The sequence below is a fragment of the Marasmius oreades genome, chromosome 8 (assembly GCF_018924745.1).
Source record: "Marasmius oreades isolate 03SP1 chromosome 8, whole genome shotgun sequence".
Classification (NCBI taxonomy): domain Eukaryota; kingdom Fungi; phylum Basidiomycota; class Agaricomycetes; order Agaricales; family Marasmiaceae; genus Marasmius; species Marasmius oreades.
The window spans coordinates 2,476,014-2,492,195 of NC_057330.1; the positions used below are offsets into that span (position 1 = coordinate 2,476,014).

At 47.4% G+C, this 16,182-nt stretch overlaps 5 protein-coding genes across 5 annotated transcripts; 3 read left to right on the top strand and 2 right to left on the bottom strand.

The window, feature by feature from the left end:
* The first annotated feature begins 101 nt into the window (after positions 1-101).
* E1B28_012733 (uncharacterized protein) lies at positions 102-2,213 on the top strand. Its single transcript, XM_043157870.1, has 8 exons — positions 102-148; positions 207-512; positions 574-819; positions 884-987; positions 1,060-1,660; positions 1,720-1,808; positions 1,859-2,033; positions 2,104-2,213. Exons 3-7 carry the CDS (start codon positions 687-689, stop codon positions 1,976-1,978), a joined length of 1,047 nt encoding a protein of 348 aa, XP_043005238.1. The 5' UTR covers positions 102-148; positions 207-512; positions 574-686; the 3' UTR covers positions 1,979-2,033; positions 2,104-2,213.
* Positions 2,214-2,486: 273 nt separating this feature from the next.
* Positions 2,487-3,772, bottom strand: E1B28_012734 (uncharacterized protein; the record flags this gene model as incomplete). Its single annotated transcript, XM_043157871.1, has 3 exons — positions 2,487-2,668; positions 2,727-2,798; positions 2,854-3,772. 3 exons carry the CDS (start codon positions 3,770-3,772, stop codon positions 2,487-2,489), a joined length of 1,173 nt encoding a protein of 390 aa, XP_043005239.1.
* Positions 3,773-4,219: 447 nt separating this feature from the next.
* E1B28_012735 (uncharacterized protein) lies at positions 4,220-7,370 on the bottom strand. Its single transcript, XM_043157872.1, has 2 exons — positions 7,095-7,370; positions 4,220-7,044 (listed from the first exon to the last, which is right to left on the bottom strand). Exons 1-2 carry the CDS (start codon positions 7,223-7,225, stop codon positions 4,602-4,604), a joined length of 2,574 nt encoding a protein of 857 aa, XP_043005240.1. The 5' UTR covers positions 7,226-7,370; the 3' UTR covers positions 4,220-4,601.
* A 1,587-nt stretch (positions 7,371-8,957) lies between these two features.
* E1B28_012736 (uncharacterized protein) lies at positions 8,958-10,815 on the top strand (the record flags this gene model as incomplete). Its single annotated transcript, XM_043157873.1, has 4 exons — positions 8,958-9,147; positions 9,216-9,770; positions 9,839-10,440; positions 10,513-10,815. 4 exons carry the CDS (start codon positions 8,958-8,960, stop codon positions 10,813-10,815), a joined length of 1,650 nt encoding a protein of 549 aa, XP_043005241.1.
* A 1,833-nt stretch (positions 10,816-12,648) lies between these two features.
* On the top strand, positions 12,649-14,616 carry E1B28_012737 (uncharacterized protein; the record flags this gene model as incomplete). The annotated part of the gene is made up of 9 exons (XM_043157874.1): positions 12,649-12,853; positions 12,906-13,036; positions 13,087-13,118; positions 13,172-13,293; positions 13,347-13,367; positions 13,420-13,438; positions 13,488-14,027; positions 14,079-14,117; positions 14,169-14,616. 9 exons carry the CDS (start codon positions 12,649-12,651, stop codon positions 14,614-14,616), a joined length of 1,557 nt encoding a protein of 518 aa, XP_043005242.1.
* Positions 14,617-16,182: the final 1,566 nt, after the last annotated feature.

Below are 16,182 nucleotides of genomic sequence, written 5' to 3' on the forward strand. Positions count from 1 at the left end.
GCTCCACAGGACGACCACGCCACAAATGACCTCGGCGTCTTCGGCGACAGTCGCGTGTACTGATGGATCGACAGAGAAGCTATGTCGTTTACAATCATTCCTTTCTTTTCTTCCGGAGTACCCATCAATCCATAGGTTCGCGATTCAGGTGCTCGTCGCAATTTTTTCTTGGCACCATAGCATTTCTGATTCTGAACATTCTTCAGAACATGATACCCCCACCAGGCTTGTTTTGAGGCCGTTGGGTATGTCGCATTAATGTTGTTGTTCGAAAGGAAGTTTCAGCCGAGTCTAAAATCGGAGTCAGTCCAAACTTGGCCCGATTCTACCGCTTACCTGGTACCGAATTCTCAAGGACTCTCTCATGGCGGGGTTATCCTTATCCTTCTCTTCTGAACCTTAATTGCTCTACAGTGTCGAAGGACAGTGTCGATGGAGATCGGACGGAGGCTACGCCGACGGAACGTGAAGGTTTCAACACTGCAGACAATGTACTGAATCACCTCGAACCGGTAAGCATATGATTCTCCGTTCGGGCCCTGAAGGCCTGACTAATGTGACCACTTCAACAAGAACTTTAAGTAAAAAGTTTCATAAAAGGTTTCAAAATAACCCTGTTCCTTACGCGGGGTCTCGGCTTTTCAATGCTTTAAAATGGTATTCAATGTGCCGCGCTCAACCTGTCTATGGATTTCATTTCTCCTGATTCCACTTCTTCGAGCAATTTGGCGGCGAATGGTACCGTTCCCAATTATTTTGAGCCATCGAGGTTGTTCACGGTGGAGGGGCTCGTCGCCGTGATTACGGGTGGAGGTACTGGTAAGTTCAAACCTACCCAAGTTAACACACCTAAAACACGTTTCTCATTGCTTACACGACCTAGGGATTGGGCTTATGATGGCCACTGCACTGGAGAATAACGGTGCCACTGTTTATATCATTGGTAGGAGATTCGACACCCTCCAGAAAGCAAGGCGAGAAAGAAGTGTGCGTTTCCCCCTCTCCTATGTACCTCTCCTATGTACTTGTGGCGAAGATTACTGAAGTTATTGGTCTCAGCGGTTTGACAACATCATCCCAATACAGGGCGACATCACGGATCGTGACTCGTTACTACAAGTAGTTCAGACCATAAAGGATCGACACGGATATATCGATCTTCTCATTAATAATGCTGCGACAGCCAGGAATCTATATCCTCATCCCCTCCCAAGGCCTTTCCAAGAGTCTCCTTCACTCGAAAGCATACCTTCTCCACCGCCTTCCCCTTCATGTTCGCAGAAACCGCCATCAATACGTGCTTTCCAAACATCGCTTTGGGATTCAGGTTCTCCTGAAGACTTTGCAGACACTTTTGCTACCAATGTCACGGGAGTTTACTATACGACTGTCGCATTCCTCGATCTCCTACACCAAGGGAATATAAGGAAACAGCCGCAGGAATTTAATCCAATTGACGGAGGTCCTCCACCTCCACTTCACTCATCACAAGTGCTGTCGGTGTCATCTTCGGGATCCTTCCGTGTTGACCCCAAGATCCTATCCATGTCATATACGCTCTCCAAGATAGCATGCACACATTTAGGGAAATGTATGGCTAATTTACTGGCTCCCTGGGGTATACGGAGCAATGTTTTAGCCCCTGGGGTATGGCCGAGTGGTGCGACGTGATCGTTCTTTCCGTGTCCTCCTCCTGACTCATCGTTCTTCATACCGTAGAAATGACCATGGCGCAAGCTGCGAACGTCAAACTCGACCCTTATGCTCTTGCCGCCTCAGTCCCTTTAAAGCGTGCAGGCACAGAAGAGGTAAGTACCCGTTTCGAAGTAAGCATTATCGGCATTCATAAATGAATCAGGAGATAGCCGGTACAATCCTATTTTTAGCTAGTCGCGCGGGAGCATATGTAAATGGCGCAGTCTGGCTTGTAGATGGCGGTCGAGTAGGAACGGTGGCCAGTTGTTATTCAGTCCCATGAAGATGTTACGAATTACTCGACTGTATAATACAGTACTGAGTTGCCAACGGCTAATGTAAGTACATTCGATGGGTTGTAAGGTGGTAACTTAGCATACTAAAATAATAATTGTAATTATACTTTAGACATGGGCCTCTTTTACTTACATGGTTGCTCTTCATTCAAGGTATCCGCGGGCTCCAAATCTCTGATGACCCTGTTCGTGAACCCCTAGACATAATACGTAGAAATGTCCCCGATTGGCCGTTCATACCGCCACACGATGGAGACTCGGTAACTCCTTCCTGCTTACGAGGGTAAACTCGACGTCGTCCGGGAAGGTCGAGAGACGGCATGCAGGAGGGACTTCACGTAACATCTTTTGCACATCGACCGCCGTCAAAACCATATCATCTGTATACTGTAGCTGAAACAGCTTGCACGCTTTCCGTGTGATGTCTCGCATCTCCGAGTACCTTTTTTTCCCGTATCAGTTCCTGATTTCACTTAAACTAGGACGGAAACGAACTTACACAGGAGCTTCAACGACGTCAGGCGAGCCCCCCGACTCAGTTCTGATGAGAACGGACTTTAAGGAGCTTAAGGGGTTGTCTCTTTTTCGCGAGCGCACCAGCAATAGGCTCATCCTATGGGAGGGCATAGAATAGGATTTCCGGTGACCCAGTGGCGACTTGACCCTCCGGTAGTCATCTTGGTTTTGATGTTCACAATCCGTCAGAAAAACTTAGAAGTCTAGTCATAACCATACCTTCACTGGCTTTCATCACAGCAAACTCTACAACACCATCTAGTAGCCGAACCTTGTCCGAGGAGCCATAAGCTGTTCTTGAAACAGTCAGATGACTAGCCTCGAGAAGAGCCAGAGAATCACGAACCTCCGTGTCCTTGGTCAACAAATCCGTATCTCACAGGAAATACCTTCCAACCAGACGCGACGCTCTTCCGGGAGTGCTTGGGCGTGTACGAGTCTGTATGATTTATAGAAAGTTGGGGAATCCATCCATTCTCCCAATATGTCCATAAACCCATCCCGATCAGCTCCTCTATGCTCGCCTCCTCATGTAGGTCCAACACCATCGATTTCCCCGCAGGGGACTCTGCATGAGGGAAAAAAACCGTTATCTTCAGCCGATCATCCCCCTGACTGGATTTCAACATTGTCAAGCGCACATTTTCCGAATACGGATTTGTTATAGGAGGTGCAGGTGCGTTGAGAAGCTTCGTCAATCCTGACATTTCGCTGGATTGCGATGGCGAGGAGTCCGTACTAAGAGGGCGGACATCTCGTCTGGTGAAGTCGAGTACAGAATAAGCGACATCATCGTCCGATTCTACTTCGGAGAGAGGTTGTTCCAATACGCCGCTCATCTTCATTGCCTTCCGAAGCGGGCTAAGATAGTAGGAACTAGATGCTGATGGTGCCGGTGGTGGCGGTTTACTGCGCGATGTGCCAACCTCCGAATCGTAACTCATAAATGAAAAATTGAAATCTTCATCACATGCCGACGACATTAGACTGGAGGGTATTGGAGAGAAGGCGGGATCAGAGGGTTTATACCTGTTTGAAAGCCAACACCTTTCGTTACTTTCCAGTCCAGAAATACAAGAGTAGCCATACCTAACAAGTGGAGAACCCCGTCCATCTGGTATATGGCCCTGAGAGTGATGACGCTTCTTTCCTAGTGCGAACATGGTTTTGGAAGCTGGTAGTGCTAGAATCGATAGGAGGCTTGGAGAATTGGGGGCGCTGTCTGGCCGGTACGGCACAGCGTTGGCAGGTCGCGGGAATGTCATGATTGATGTTCGTGAATGCATTCAAAGAAAGAGGTGAACGAGACAACACACGAAACAAGGAAATGATTTGTTACTTCCTTGCATGTCGGTTCGAACGTCGAGTCACCTTAGGGTCCCTTCAAGTAAAGACAAGTCCAGTGGTCATCTCATCAAACGGTTTCCACCAGACGGATGATCATTTCAGAATGCGGAGCCCATTCAGTTCAGCAGATAGATCGAGTCGCAGGCTCGCGATCCGCAGCACCCCCGATGCCCCGGTCGTTCCATCTCCTACAAGTCGAACCCATTGGTTACCTAACCCAGGATTCGATAGCAAAGAATGGTTACTCACCTTCAACTCAAGTCGAAGGGAAGTAGGCTGAACCATACGGTTCTGTTAGGCGGCCTAGTTGCAGTTAAAAAGTAACGTAAGTCGTCAACTCAAAATCCAGTAGCCGAAGCTACGGAGAACTGGTACAACATCATTTAATCTTCGTAACTATCATCTAAGTCGTAAACGGATGAGTACAAAGCGTTTATACATTACCCGTACCCATTTCCATGTATTATTTTAACAGATTTAAAAAAAGAGTGTCGTGAATCATCGAGACGGATGAGGATAACAAAACATGAATAAGCATGGAAGGAAAACATAACAAAGAGGGTGCATAGCCAAGCAGTGACGGCCATCTAGAGAAGGAGGGGGGTTTCCTAGAATTACGATAGAAGGGTTATGTAGTCAAGAGGGGTAGATCGGAATAAGCTGAAGTAGAACGAAATATACCATATTCCACACGAATAAAAGAGTAAAAAGGAAATCAAATGTCTTTCCCCCCCCCCCCCCCCCCAACTAGGCGTCAATACCTAGGTGTCCATTGATACGAATTTCTTCTGTCTTCTTTCCCATCCCAGTAAAGAACACCTTCGCTGTTGAAGCCTTTCTGGCGAGCTCCTCCTTCTCCTTGACCTGTTGTCCACGTTCGTCGAGGGCGTTACTGAATCGTCCCCTCAGATCCCAAGAGGCTAATCTCAAGACCTTCCTCGTCTCTCGGCTTATCCTTTCCGAGTGCGTGTCAATGAATGAAGTCTCTTCCTCGCCATGATCACGAAGAATAGACGCTTTGACACGCCTACCGATAGTCTTCGGAATGGAGTTGGGGAGTTCAAGGACAAGATAAGCCGTGAGACCAATCGTAACGGCGCCTAGGACAGGTGCAGCCCACTTCTTCACACTCTCATTGCCAAAGAGATCCGTGACACGAATCAAACCCTCGATGACGCCCTTGGCACCGACAGCTTGCCCACCGACCATCGTGAGTGCACCGACACCAACACTGACGAGACCAAGAGCAGTAGGTGTAGGTGAATCTTCCTCCTTCTGCGCACTGTGTCCATCACCGAAGTACAGCCAGAACTGGTGATGAACATCGAAGAGGTCAAGGAATGTAGTCTCAAGCAAATCAGCTCGATGCGCAAGACCAATTCCGAGATTATGAACACCTCCAGCAACGACTGCGTTACCATGAGATGATGTCCTTCTGCTTTTCATAGCACTCTTGCCCCGTCGAACTGCACTAAACATGGCTTCAGGAACAAACACACGCTTGTTCCTTTCCACGCCGTCGGGAAGATGTGAATCGGCGAGTGACTTGATCTTCTCAACACCACCGACTGTAATCAATCTGGCCTCATCTTCAGCCAGCTTGACGGCAGCATCAATAGATGCGATAAGTGCTCGCCGTACATCCCGAGCATAGTTCCAAACCCCGAGAAGGCCGGGATAAGAAGGCATAGCAACAGCAGGCTTGTCGACACCAAGTCTACCTTGTTCCACTCGTTTCAAAGCAAAGTTAAGAACAGACTTGGTCCTGACATTGGCAGCACTCGTGCCTTCCTCTTCTACTGCATCCAAACCGTCTTCAAGTGCGTCCCGACCAGCTTTCATCTTTTCTAAAACAGGTTTAACCTGTGAAAGCTCTGCATTAGCTTGCTCGAGCTCGGAATTGGCAACGATGGCATTGGCGCCAGCAAGGAGGTCGACGTCGCAGAGCAGGTTGGAAAGGTATGTGCTGACGGGCTGAAGCTTGGATTTCGAACGCTTGACGAGAACAAAGGATCTTAATGAAGACTCGAGGTCATCGAATGAGGGGTTGGCAGTGTACGGTTGTAAAGCTGCAGCAGAGTCTACGAAATGAACCAAATCCTCTGCATCTTCGTATGTGCGGGGACTAAGCGCCTTGATCTGTTCAAGAACGAGCTTTCGGCACTTGTCCTTGTTCTTGATTTGATCATACTTGTTGACGACGATGAAAAGGTATGCTTTCTCCTTGCTCGCGTTGATGAGGAATTCGCGAGCAGAAAGTGTGAAGTGATTTTCGGCCGATACGACGAAAACAACGACATCGATCTCTTCCTGTCTGGCGAATAAGGCGGTAGTCTTCAGACTGTCGCGGTTGAGACCAGGGGCGTCGATGAGGGAGATGTCGACGACGCCGTTGTTGAGGAGAGACTCGGAAGGTGTACGAGTGTCGGCGAGGTAGAGCTTGAGCAGACGCTCCGAGTCCTCATTGTCGCCAACGATGTCCTCCAGCTCGGAAAGGGAAGCGCGAGTAAAGGTCGACTCGTCGTGAATGTCGTAGACAGCACCGTCCTTGATAATGTGCACTTCCTCCTTCCCTTGATTTTCGGCGGCATCGTGGACCTCACAGAAGGCAGTGGTACATGGTTGTTGATCAACGGGCATGACTTCGCGTCGGAGTAGTGCGTTGACGAACGTAGATTTGCCGGCATTGAGGTCGCCAGTAACGAGAACCTTAGATGATGTATCCTCGACTCGTAACCGCAGCTTGTCCACATGACTGAGCGAAGATTCAATACGGTCATCGAGGAGGTTTGCGATAGATGCTTTCTCGAGTTGAGAGACCAGTGAAGCTGCCCTCGAAGAACTGTTGGCGCCAAGTTTAAGGTCGAGACGGAGGACGTGGAAGTCGGAAGATGGAAGGAGGCCGTCTTCAATGTTAGAGGTCTGTTCCTCTTCTGCCTCGTCCTTAGCATCGGGGATGGATGAGAGGGTCACAGAGCGCGTCAAGCCTTGCTTGACAACCACTTCGGTCTCAGAAGTGGGGTCATCGGCAAATGACATCGAGCGGCGCAAAGACCGAAGGCGAGAAGGCGTTTCTGGTTGAGCGAAAGCACACTCTCGTAATTGAGGGTATCTGACAATCCATTCCTCCTTGTTGAATTTTCGGATTTCGTTTAGGACGGATTTGGTGGAATCCAAGGCATTCACCAATCTGACAGCAATCAGTCGACGGTCATAACAAGTAATTTCTCTGGAGATCACCTATCCTTGTGCTCAACGTAGGCCTCCTGCACATCCTCCACCTTCAACTGGCGCTCGCCCATCATGCTGCTGAAGTTTGCGAGTTCCTTGACAGGGGATGACACGCGTGATGGAAAATATGATTGAGACATGACTCTTTTTTGCGATTATTAGCGTTTACAGAGTTGGGATTGACGCTGGGAGCTTCCAGCTAAGCACTTATTAAGCACTCGTGAGCGAGTTAGAGTCTTGTCGTTGCTGTCTAGAAAAATGATGGGGAAAGATGGGAGGTAATGATGACAAATCGCATTCCGGTTCAACCCACGAGTAAATAAAGGTAAACGATGTGAAATCGGACCTTACCTCCTATAAGGAGAAGGCCGTAGCCGGCGGGCCCTGTATCCTAGTTCTACTGTACGGTCTACTCAAGAGTCGCTGAGACGTCTGCACCATGTCGAACGGTCCATCTCCTTGAGCAGGATATGCACGGACTTCATTAGAAGGCAACTCATAAAATCGTACTTAAACCAAAGGGAATCAATCGCAGGGGCTCCGAAACACAGATACAAGGCGAAGCACAAACAACCGCAGGCAGGATCATAGTGGGTTAGAAGGATATGAGATTTGGGAGGACTGCAGGCATTGACGAGAACAAAGACGCAGGAGGGGCAGCGGCCGTTGTAGTTGACGGATGGTGGGGCATTTCATCTACTTCGTGGGGGATACACTGTTCTGATACCTGCTGGATCCAACTTAGGAACTCCATTGCTCACATATGGTCGATAACAAATTTTCAACCTTCAATCACAACATTCCACGTTAATTCTCGCTGCACCCATGCTAGTCGATCTTCTCGATTCCCACCTGCTCGCACCGTAGGAAGTCACGGCTACTGTTATTGCGAGGAATCGCTTTCTCCGGCAGCCTGATATTCAGAATCAGGCCAGGAAACATTTGACCCGCTAGTGGAGAGGGAATAACCGGACTGTTACCCACAGTGGTATATGTGATGGGGGCGCACGGACGATGATATCACCACATCGCGTGAAGGTTTGATGCAAAAGAGGCTATTGCAGTTTAGTGCCTAGCGTTCTCGCTATACATGTCGTCAATATCCCAAGTGGTTATTCTTGACAACAATGCTGGGTACTTTCCAACACGGTACTTCAGTAAGGTTACTTCCATAATGTCCCTGATTCGCTCATGTTGAATATTGAATCTCTCTAGAACAACTCCGAAACTATTCTTCGATCCACTTGACAAACGCCTTCGCACTCATTTACATAAGGGCCGGGTCAATCTTGAACGTTTGAACAACAGCTCGTTATCTCGCTTGGACCGGTGAAGAGTTCCAATCCCTTGCCATAACTTTTTGAACTTACTTCGAACTCTAGTTATGAGTAAAGTGTGGGTGATTTGCACTTCCAACATTCGTTTTGTCTCAATCATTCTGGGCCAGTTTCGAACGGCATGCTTCTAATCATGCTGTCTTTGTCACTCAAGTTTTTATCTCATGATTTCAGATTGAAATCCCAAGAAATTCACAATGTACAGCGCTGGAAACGAACCAGTATATCCGCAGAAGGCCGCTAGAAAGATAGTGGATTTGGTGACCACTTTCCTTGACCAGGATCCAGGCACAAGTACGCAACATAGAGGAGTGGAACACGTTTGGGATGAGAACAAATGTCGATGTCTGATGGAAGAATGGGAATGGATCCATTCATTTTGGATTATTCCTATTCACGCTCGTTATGACCTACCCATGCTACTACGCATAGTAGGTGACGTAGTCGAGAAGCTTCTCATTCCGTGTGCAGCACCTATGACTGAGGGTTCTGCTATAAAAGCACTTCCAATGCGAACGACGTACATTCACACAGTATGTCAGGGTCGATCTGCGAACCTAATCTTGGGGATTTGGACGTACTCATTGTCGGTGCGGGTTTTAGTGGTTGTTACAACCTCCACAAACTGCGCAAGCTAGGATGCTCTGTGAAGATATTCGAAGCCGGGACCGATCTGGGGGGTGTATGGCATCAGAACTGTTATCCTGGTGCAAGGGTCGATTCGCGTGAGTTGACTCTTGTCCGTTGTTGCGATTTTTGTTTTGCCGACTATTTTCTTACATTCGTGCCTTAGATGTTCCGCTTTACGAGTTCTCCATGGAGGAGTTGTGGAAAGACTGGTCTTGGAGTGAGAAATTTCCCGGATACGCCGAAATCCAGAAGTATTTCCAACATGTGGATTCGAAGCTCGATTTGAAGAGGGACATCCATTTCAATACTCGCGTTGTGGCCGCTCATTATGATGTGGAATACGACCGCTGGAACGTAAGAGCTGAAAATGGACTGCTCGCTCGACCTCGTTTCCTTCTTCTTTGCACGGGCTTTGCTGCAAAGGAATACATCGCTCCCTTCAAAGGCATCGAAACTTTCGAGGGTATCTGTCACCACACGGCGAAGTGGCCTCGGGAGGTTGTTCCCTTAGCCGGGAGGCGAGTTGCGGTCATTGGTACAGGATCGAGCGGAGTACAAGTTATCCAGGAAATAGCGCCGATTGTAAAACACCTCACGGTCTTCCAGCGTACACCCAATTTGGCACATCCAATGAGGCAGACGAAACTGGACGAAAAGGGGCAACAAAAAGCAAAGCGACTCTACCCTACGATATTTAAGAGGAGATTACAGACATTCCGTACGCGCTTTTGACTTGCACCCAACATTCATCCACTGACGCTACTTGACCTTATGCATAATTATAAGCTGGGCTTGACGACAACTTCCAACCAAAAGATTTTTATTCCGCTTCGCCAGAGGAACGCCGGCTGCATATGGAGGACCTCTGGAATCGTGGTGGTGTACGATTCTTCATCGGTAACTACCAGGACATTCTCTTGAACGAGAGAGCCAACAATGAAATTTATGAGTTCTGGAAGGAGAAAGTTCGCGAACGAATTGATGACCCTGTCAACCAAGAACTTCTTGCACCTACCAATCCTCCTCATCCAGTTGGCACCAAACGCGCATCTCTGGAGCAGACGTACTATGAGGTATACAACCAGCCCAACGTCAGCCTCATTGACGCTGGGAAAACCCCTATCGTCGAAATAACGCCAGACGCTGTCGTAACCAGCGATGGTGTTCATCACCAAGTGGATATCATTGTTCTCGCCACAGGGTTCGATAGCATCACAGGCTCACTAACTCAAATAGATATTCGGGGGGTCGACGGTACGACCATCAAGGACAAGTGGGCGAAGGGGGTATATACACACTTGGGCATGACTACCGCGAACTTCCCAAACATGTTCTTTTTCTACGGAGCTCAAGCCCCTACAGCGTTTAGCAACGGTCCAACTTGCATTGTGCGTACGTGGTTCTGTCCATTCATGATCATAGTTCTAACTTCTGAGTCTTCTGACTCGCGTTTTGATTAGGAGGTGCAAGGAGATTGGGTGACAGCGTGTATCGAACACATGCTAACCAATGGTTTTACGCGCATCGAAGCGACCCGGGAGGCAGAAGAGGAATGGCGTAACATGGTGTTATCCGGTTCCAGTCAAGCCCTCTTCCATAAGGCGAAATCATGGTATCTTGGTGCCAACATTCCCGGAAAACCTATCGAGCAACTCAATTTTGTTGGTGGCGTCCCATTATACAATAGTATCTGTCGGGAGAAAGCCGAGAAGGGATACGAAGGTTTTGTACTAGCGGAGCCCCGAACCGAGTGTTCGTGCTGAACACGTGGGAACCCTTCCTGTATCACGGGATCGTGTACTCGTTAGTTTCTGAACAGTGACACCTTTCTACGTTTCTTCAATCTTGCTCTCCCGTCACAATACTTAAGTTTAGCACGTCATGCAACCTCTTCTGCATAATCTCCATTTACGACGTCTTTCTCGAAAACGACTCCTTGAAGCTGCAAAGTCGGAGGCTCGTTAGCCCTCATGCCATCTCAGATAAAGCTGGAATACCTATCGCTTACGATGCAGTGCTATTAGCTCTGCAGAAACCACCAGCAAAATTACTACAGCTCATCATGACACATCCTCGGTCACCACAGGCATAGATGCAGCACCGAAACCTGTTTTCCCTATCTAACAAACCCGAGTCACCTGACACGTGTTTTTTTTTGACGCTTGTGTAGGGATGGTGACTCTGAGTCGAAACCCAAATATGTGTCAAACTAGGTTTCCCCCCATATCTGATCCTTCGGAGCCCAATGATTTGGAAGAATTCATAGATCTCGATGTTGCGAGTGCCATGATCATGATGCGGGGCGAGTTCGCAGTTTGCCGACTTACAGTATCTTCAACGTATGTCACTGCCGCACAATAATGGGTTTCATCTGGTATGTCCCTTCACTTCGAACACCGCGATGTCACTAATGGTAACTTCTTCTAGCTTGTCCTTCCTGATGGCGGTAAGAACCTTAAAAATCATCAAAGGAAGTCGGTTGTTCAATGTTCAGCTGGGCCAGCTGACAGGGAGCTTACAGAACGATCTGGTGCGTCTTGATGCTTTTCTCAGGAATTTCCCCAAGAATATCTGTGCTAAGATATTTCTAGGTTCATCGAATCCGCCGCAACGAGTGTACACTTCTGTACGGAGGTGTTCTGCAAGGTGCTCAGTCAGATATACGCGGAGCAGGGCGGGAAAGCTGAACCTCTACCTGCCATCGGTTTCATCATGAGCGATGTTCGGCTCGAATTATACGAGACAGAGCTGCGTGACGACGCGCCGGTATCATGTTGCATTTCGTCTGCGGTCGCAAAATCTTGGCCATCCTGACTGGATTTCTGAGAAAGTTCGATTTATTATTCAGGGAAGATAGGGGTGGCTGTCGGTGAGCGAAGAGTCTCGAGGTGAAAGTCTGCAATTTAGAGGTCGGTCAGTCTCACTGTTCGGCATCGATATTCTCTCACTTATTGAGGACTAGGTGCTCAGATATCGTTTTCGTTGAACTAGAAGCAGGGATGAAGTCTGTTTAATCACATATGAACGGCTCTGACCTGTAACACGCAATATCTGTTCCTGACATACCAAGGATAGAGATGAGTAGTCTGCCTAGGGTGCGTACAATTTGTGTCCTTTTTGATGATAAACATATCTAATTAGGCGTATTCAGGGCATGGTTCGCAGCATGCAGAATCACTTGAATCAATTCCAGAATCTCTGACTAAGGACTTCACCGATTACCGAAATAGCTCATACGAATTACCGGCAGACAAACGACCTCTCCATTGTGACTATGAGAAGATGACTGCTTTCGGTTGGCTTTCGGCTCGCCTCAGTTTATTTCAGGACACTCCACGCTGCGGTACCTCCATCGGGTTCAATTCCCCAAGACCCACTATTTCATTCAAGATACGTAAACCTATTGTCTAGGTCAGCTGCGAGAAATTCGTTTCCGAAACGCATGGTTCAACCTCTGCTGACCTTCACGGAAACTTGAACTTCTGATCTCGCCCGTCCTCCAACCATCTATACCTAGACGTCAAAGGCTATCTTTGCATGGGCTTTTCTTCGTATAAATCCTGAGCGAAATTTGATACGGATTGCACTGTTCCGCAATGAAGATCAGTACCGCCATTCTTCTTGCATCCGCCTCGGCTTTGCTCAAGGTCGGTGCGGAACCCTCAGCTTGGTCTACTTATCTGGATTCTCGGTCGACGATGACAGTCCTCGCCGAAAGCCCTCCGCCTCTTGAAGTTTCTCCTCTGATTGTCTCTGGAGATCCCAAGAATAGGATCGACATTGTGTTTTTTTCCGATGGATGTGAGCTTTTATCAAGTCTTTTCCTGACCTGCTGGACTCAAGCGAAGCACAGACCTCTCCTCAGAAAAACCCAAGTTCCTGAGCGACGCGATGGCTTTTGCGAAAGATATCACAACTAACAATACCTTCCATTCGGTACAACCTCTGATGAACTTCTGGGCCGCTTTTACTCCAAGTAAGGAGGTATGTAACATGAGCCGTTCACCCCTTCTCAATCCTCATCATTCCATCAGAGCGGTGTCGGAAGAGGTGGGCAGCCTTTGGAGTACGCGTAATAGAGCTTCCGCGGGTCATTTGTTAATCGTCTACTTTCACTAGCACGGTATTCCAACTCTATCGTGACGGTACCGAGCTCCGCGGTGTCTGGTCCAACGACTATGAGAAAGGAAGAGTTGCTTGTTCGTCCTTAGGGGCACAATGCGACTATCCAGTCCTTGCTGGTCAGTGTTCTCGTAGTTTTATGACAAACCCCAGACTGAGCGAACGAATGTAGGAAATGATCCTCTATATGGAGGTACGTCGCGTTGGTATCTACATCAACCCAGCTTACCATTTGGGTTTCTTAGGATCCGGAGGCATCCCAACGTGCGTAACTGGGCTCGAAAACTTTCCCCTTCTTAATCTATCCTCTTAGGATCATCACCGCCTCCCCTCTCAACGGACACCAGATCCTCCGACACGAACTTGGTCATTCCATCCTCGGAGTTGGTGAAGAATACGATGGTCAACCTTACAACGGCTACTTCGGGATAAATGCAGCCAAAACCAACGCTAACCCCATCCCTTGGGCACACTGGCTCACCGACCCTGCTTCCGAACCTCGTACCCAAAGAAGTGTCATGCCATATCAGAATTACGCTTGGGCTTTGATGAACATGACAACTCCCTGGCAAGCTACATTCGTTTCGTCTGGTACGTTTACGCGACACCTTCTGAGATTCTCGTTATCCGGTCTGCCTGCAAAGACGGATATGAAATTGGAGTTGGATGGGGTTGATCTGAATTGGGAGCCGAAGCCAGATGTGGGGATGGATAGGTGGTTCTATGATATGTATAGGGATATGCCGTTGGAAGCGGGAAAACATCAAGTTAAGTTTACTTTGAAGAATATGGAATTGGAGGGTGATGCGCAGATGTGTAGCTTGGAGGTTCTGGAGTTTGGTAATGCAGACGAGTTACGTTGGTTCTTTTTTCTCTTTTGGATGTAGCTGATGATCGCTCACAGGTTCATTGCCAAGCTGGGATATGTTGGCGCGTTCCCAACGTAAACGGTCCCTTGAACTTGCTGGAGCTTTCTGCTGAGCCCTTCTACTAGTTATTCCATGCCAGAGAATAGGACAACTTACCGCCCCACCAACGAAGACTGTCTCATGCGCCAAGTTACAACCTCGACGTACTGTCCCGTTTGTTTGGAAGGCCTTTGGACCACCCTTTTAGGACGCCTCTCACTCATCGATAACGTCACCGAGACCTGTGAACCACAAACGAGCAGCACAATTTTGAACGCCACGCTCATACCTGTAGCACAGTTCAGATCAGGGACAAAGATTCCCGGGGAAAGTTATACCATCCAGTGGTTGAAAAATGGAAAGGTGGTGGCAGGTTTTACGAATCAGACGGTGGTGAAGATTCCAAAGGCTGATGCTAGTGGGAATTATACGTTGGATGTCAAATTTAGTTCGGCTGAGATTAGATTGGATAGGAATCGTGTTACTGAGGGTCAATTGGTCCATACGATTACTGGGGCGTGTAATGAGAAGTAAATTGTTTGCGATTGTAGTGAGTTCGTATATAATAATGGGATGTTGATTTGACCCAGGACTTCAAACCGGTCCCGTGGCGCAGCTTCTCAGGAAGAATTGAAATGTAATTCATATGATTTACGTTATACTTTATATTAAAATTATGAAAAAAAAATTGTACCGTAACGCCCATGCCAACACACCATGTAGCATGATTATAACCTTTGCTTAAAATATACAGAAGGTGGATTATAATCATTGGCAGAGCTTATACGGATTTTCCATATAAGCTTTGAGCAGGGATTTAACACAATAGGCTTATAAGCCTGGTTCGACCACGTGGTGATGCCAGTCGAAGCAGTTCAGGGTTAGCAGTTAGGGCCAGTTAGGGCTGTTAGTGGTTAGGGCTGTAGCGGTTAGGTTAGCAGTTAGGGCTAGGTTAGGATTCAAAGGTATATAAGGGGGTCTGGGGGCTTGCCCCCAGTATTTGCTCCATGAATATGTACTCTACATATACACAAGTTGAAATATATTTTCAAGTGGCATGATGGTGTAGCAAGAGGTGTTCAATCCGAAAATTTTACATATGAGGTTCCTACATAGACATAAGGACCCCTGGACCCCCTCACCCCCCCCCTGGACCTTCCTAATATGGAAATTTTTGATTACCAAATGCCCAGCAAGACCAATTTCCCACGTTATATTCTGATATTTGACATGTCACACTTTCCCCTCTGCTTTGCTGCCTCTTCGTGGCATCTATCATCACAAAAATACTTTTCTATGGACTTGCCAGCTAGACCACAGCAGCACAGGTGATACTATAAAGAGCAGATAAGGTAGACAGCCTTCAAAAGTATTAATGATCCACATATGATGGAGATAGTATCTTTTTTTCGCCTTTGCTATATGCACACATGAAGAAAGAAAAAGATTGTTTGTTTCAGTCTGATCAATGAGACTTGATGCAGAAATTTGAGCAAATTTTGATAGCTAAATAATGAAATTCTTACTGCCACAACTGGGGAAAAGTGCATTTCCTTTTAAAAACAATAATTTGGATCCACACACACTGATTTGAGACAGTATCACATCATTTTGGGGGTGCATGCACCTTTCAAACATAAGGTCCTCCAGGCCCCCCCCCTCCCCCTACCCCATGTCTTGGAATTTGCCGGTGAACTCCTCTTGTGGTGTAGTGGTAAAAGCTGTCAATTGTATGTAGGCTTTAGCTTGGTATGTTGATGGTTCAATCCCTGTTTTTACCATTTATTATTTGTTTGTAAGCATAGCTGATTATCAGTTGTCAGACGATTCAGCCAATTCTCAGCCATTGTTAGCTGGGGAAAGGATTATAAGCCATTTGTTAATTCAGTCAGCCTGTATATGGTTATAATCCGGGTTTCTGTATATTACACAGCTTGGTTATAAGCATCTTACATGGTCTTCTCCCCCATGTAAGATGTTGAGGCAATGTTTCTTTTATATTAATAAAATTTGCAAGATTCTGGAAGAATAAAGAAAAAGGTTTATGCTGAATTTTATGCTTCCCTTTATGGTATGGATTATGCTAAGCAGTGTATGAGT

Excerpts from the sequence above, each read along its gene's own strand:
- E1B28_012733 (XM_043157870.1), top strand. The coding sequence starts at position 687 with ATGGATTTCATTTCTCCTGATTCCACTTCTTCGAGCAATTTGGCGGCG. Across the intron at positions 820-883 it reads GATTACGGGTGGAGGTACTG|GGATTGGGCTTATGATGGCC; the intron begins GTAAGTTCAAAC and ends TACACGACCTAG. Across the intron at positions 1,661-1,719 it reads CCCTGGGGTATGGCCGAGTG|AAATGACCATGGCGCAAGCT; the intron begins GTGCGACGTGAT and ends TTCATACCGTAG.
- E1B28_012735 (XM_043157872.1), bottom strand. The coding sequence starts at position 7,225 with ATGTCTCAATCATATTTTCCATCACGCGTGTCATCCCCTGTCAAGGAA. Across the intron at positions 7,045-7,094 it reads TACGTTGAGCACAAGGATAG|ATTGGTGAATGCCTTGGATT; the intron begins GTGATCTCCAGA and ends GATTGCTGTCAG.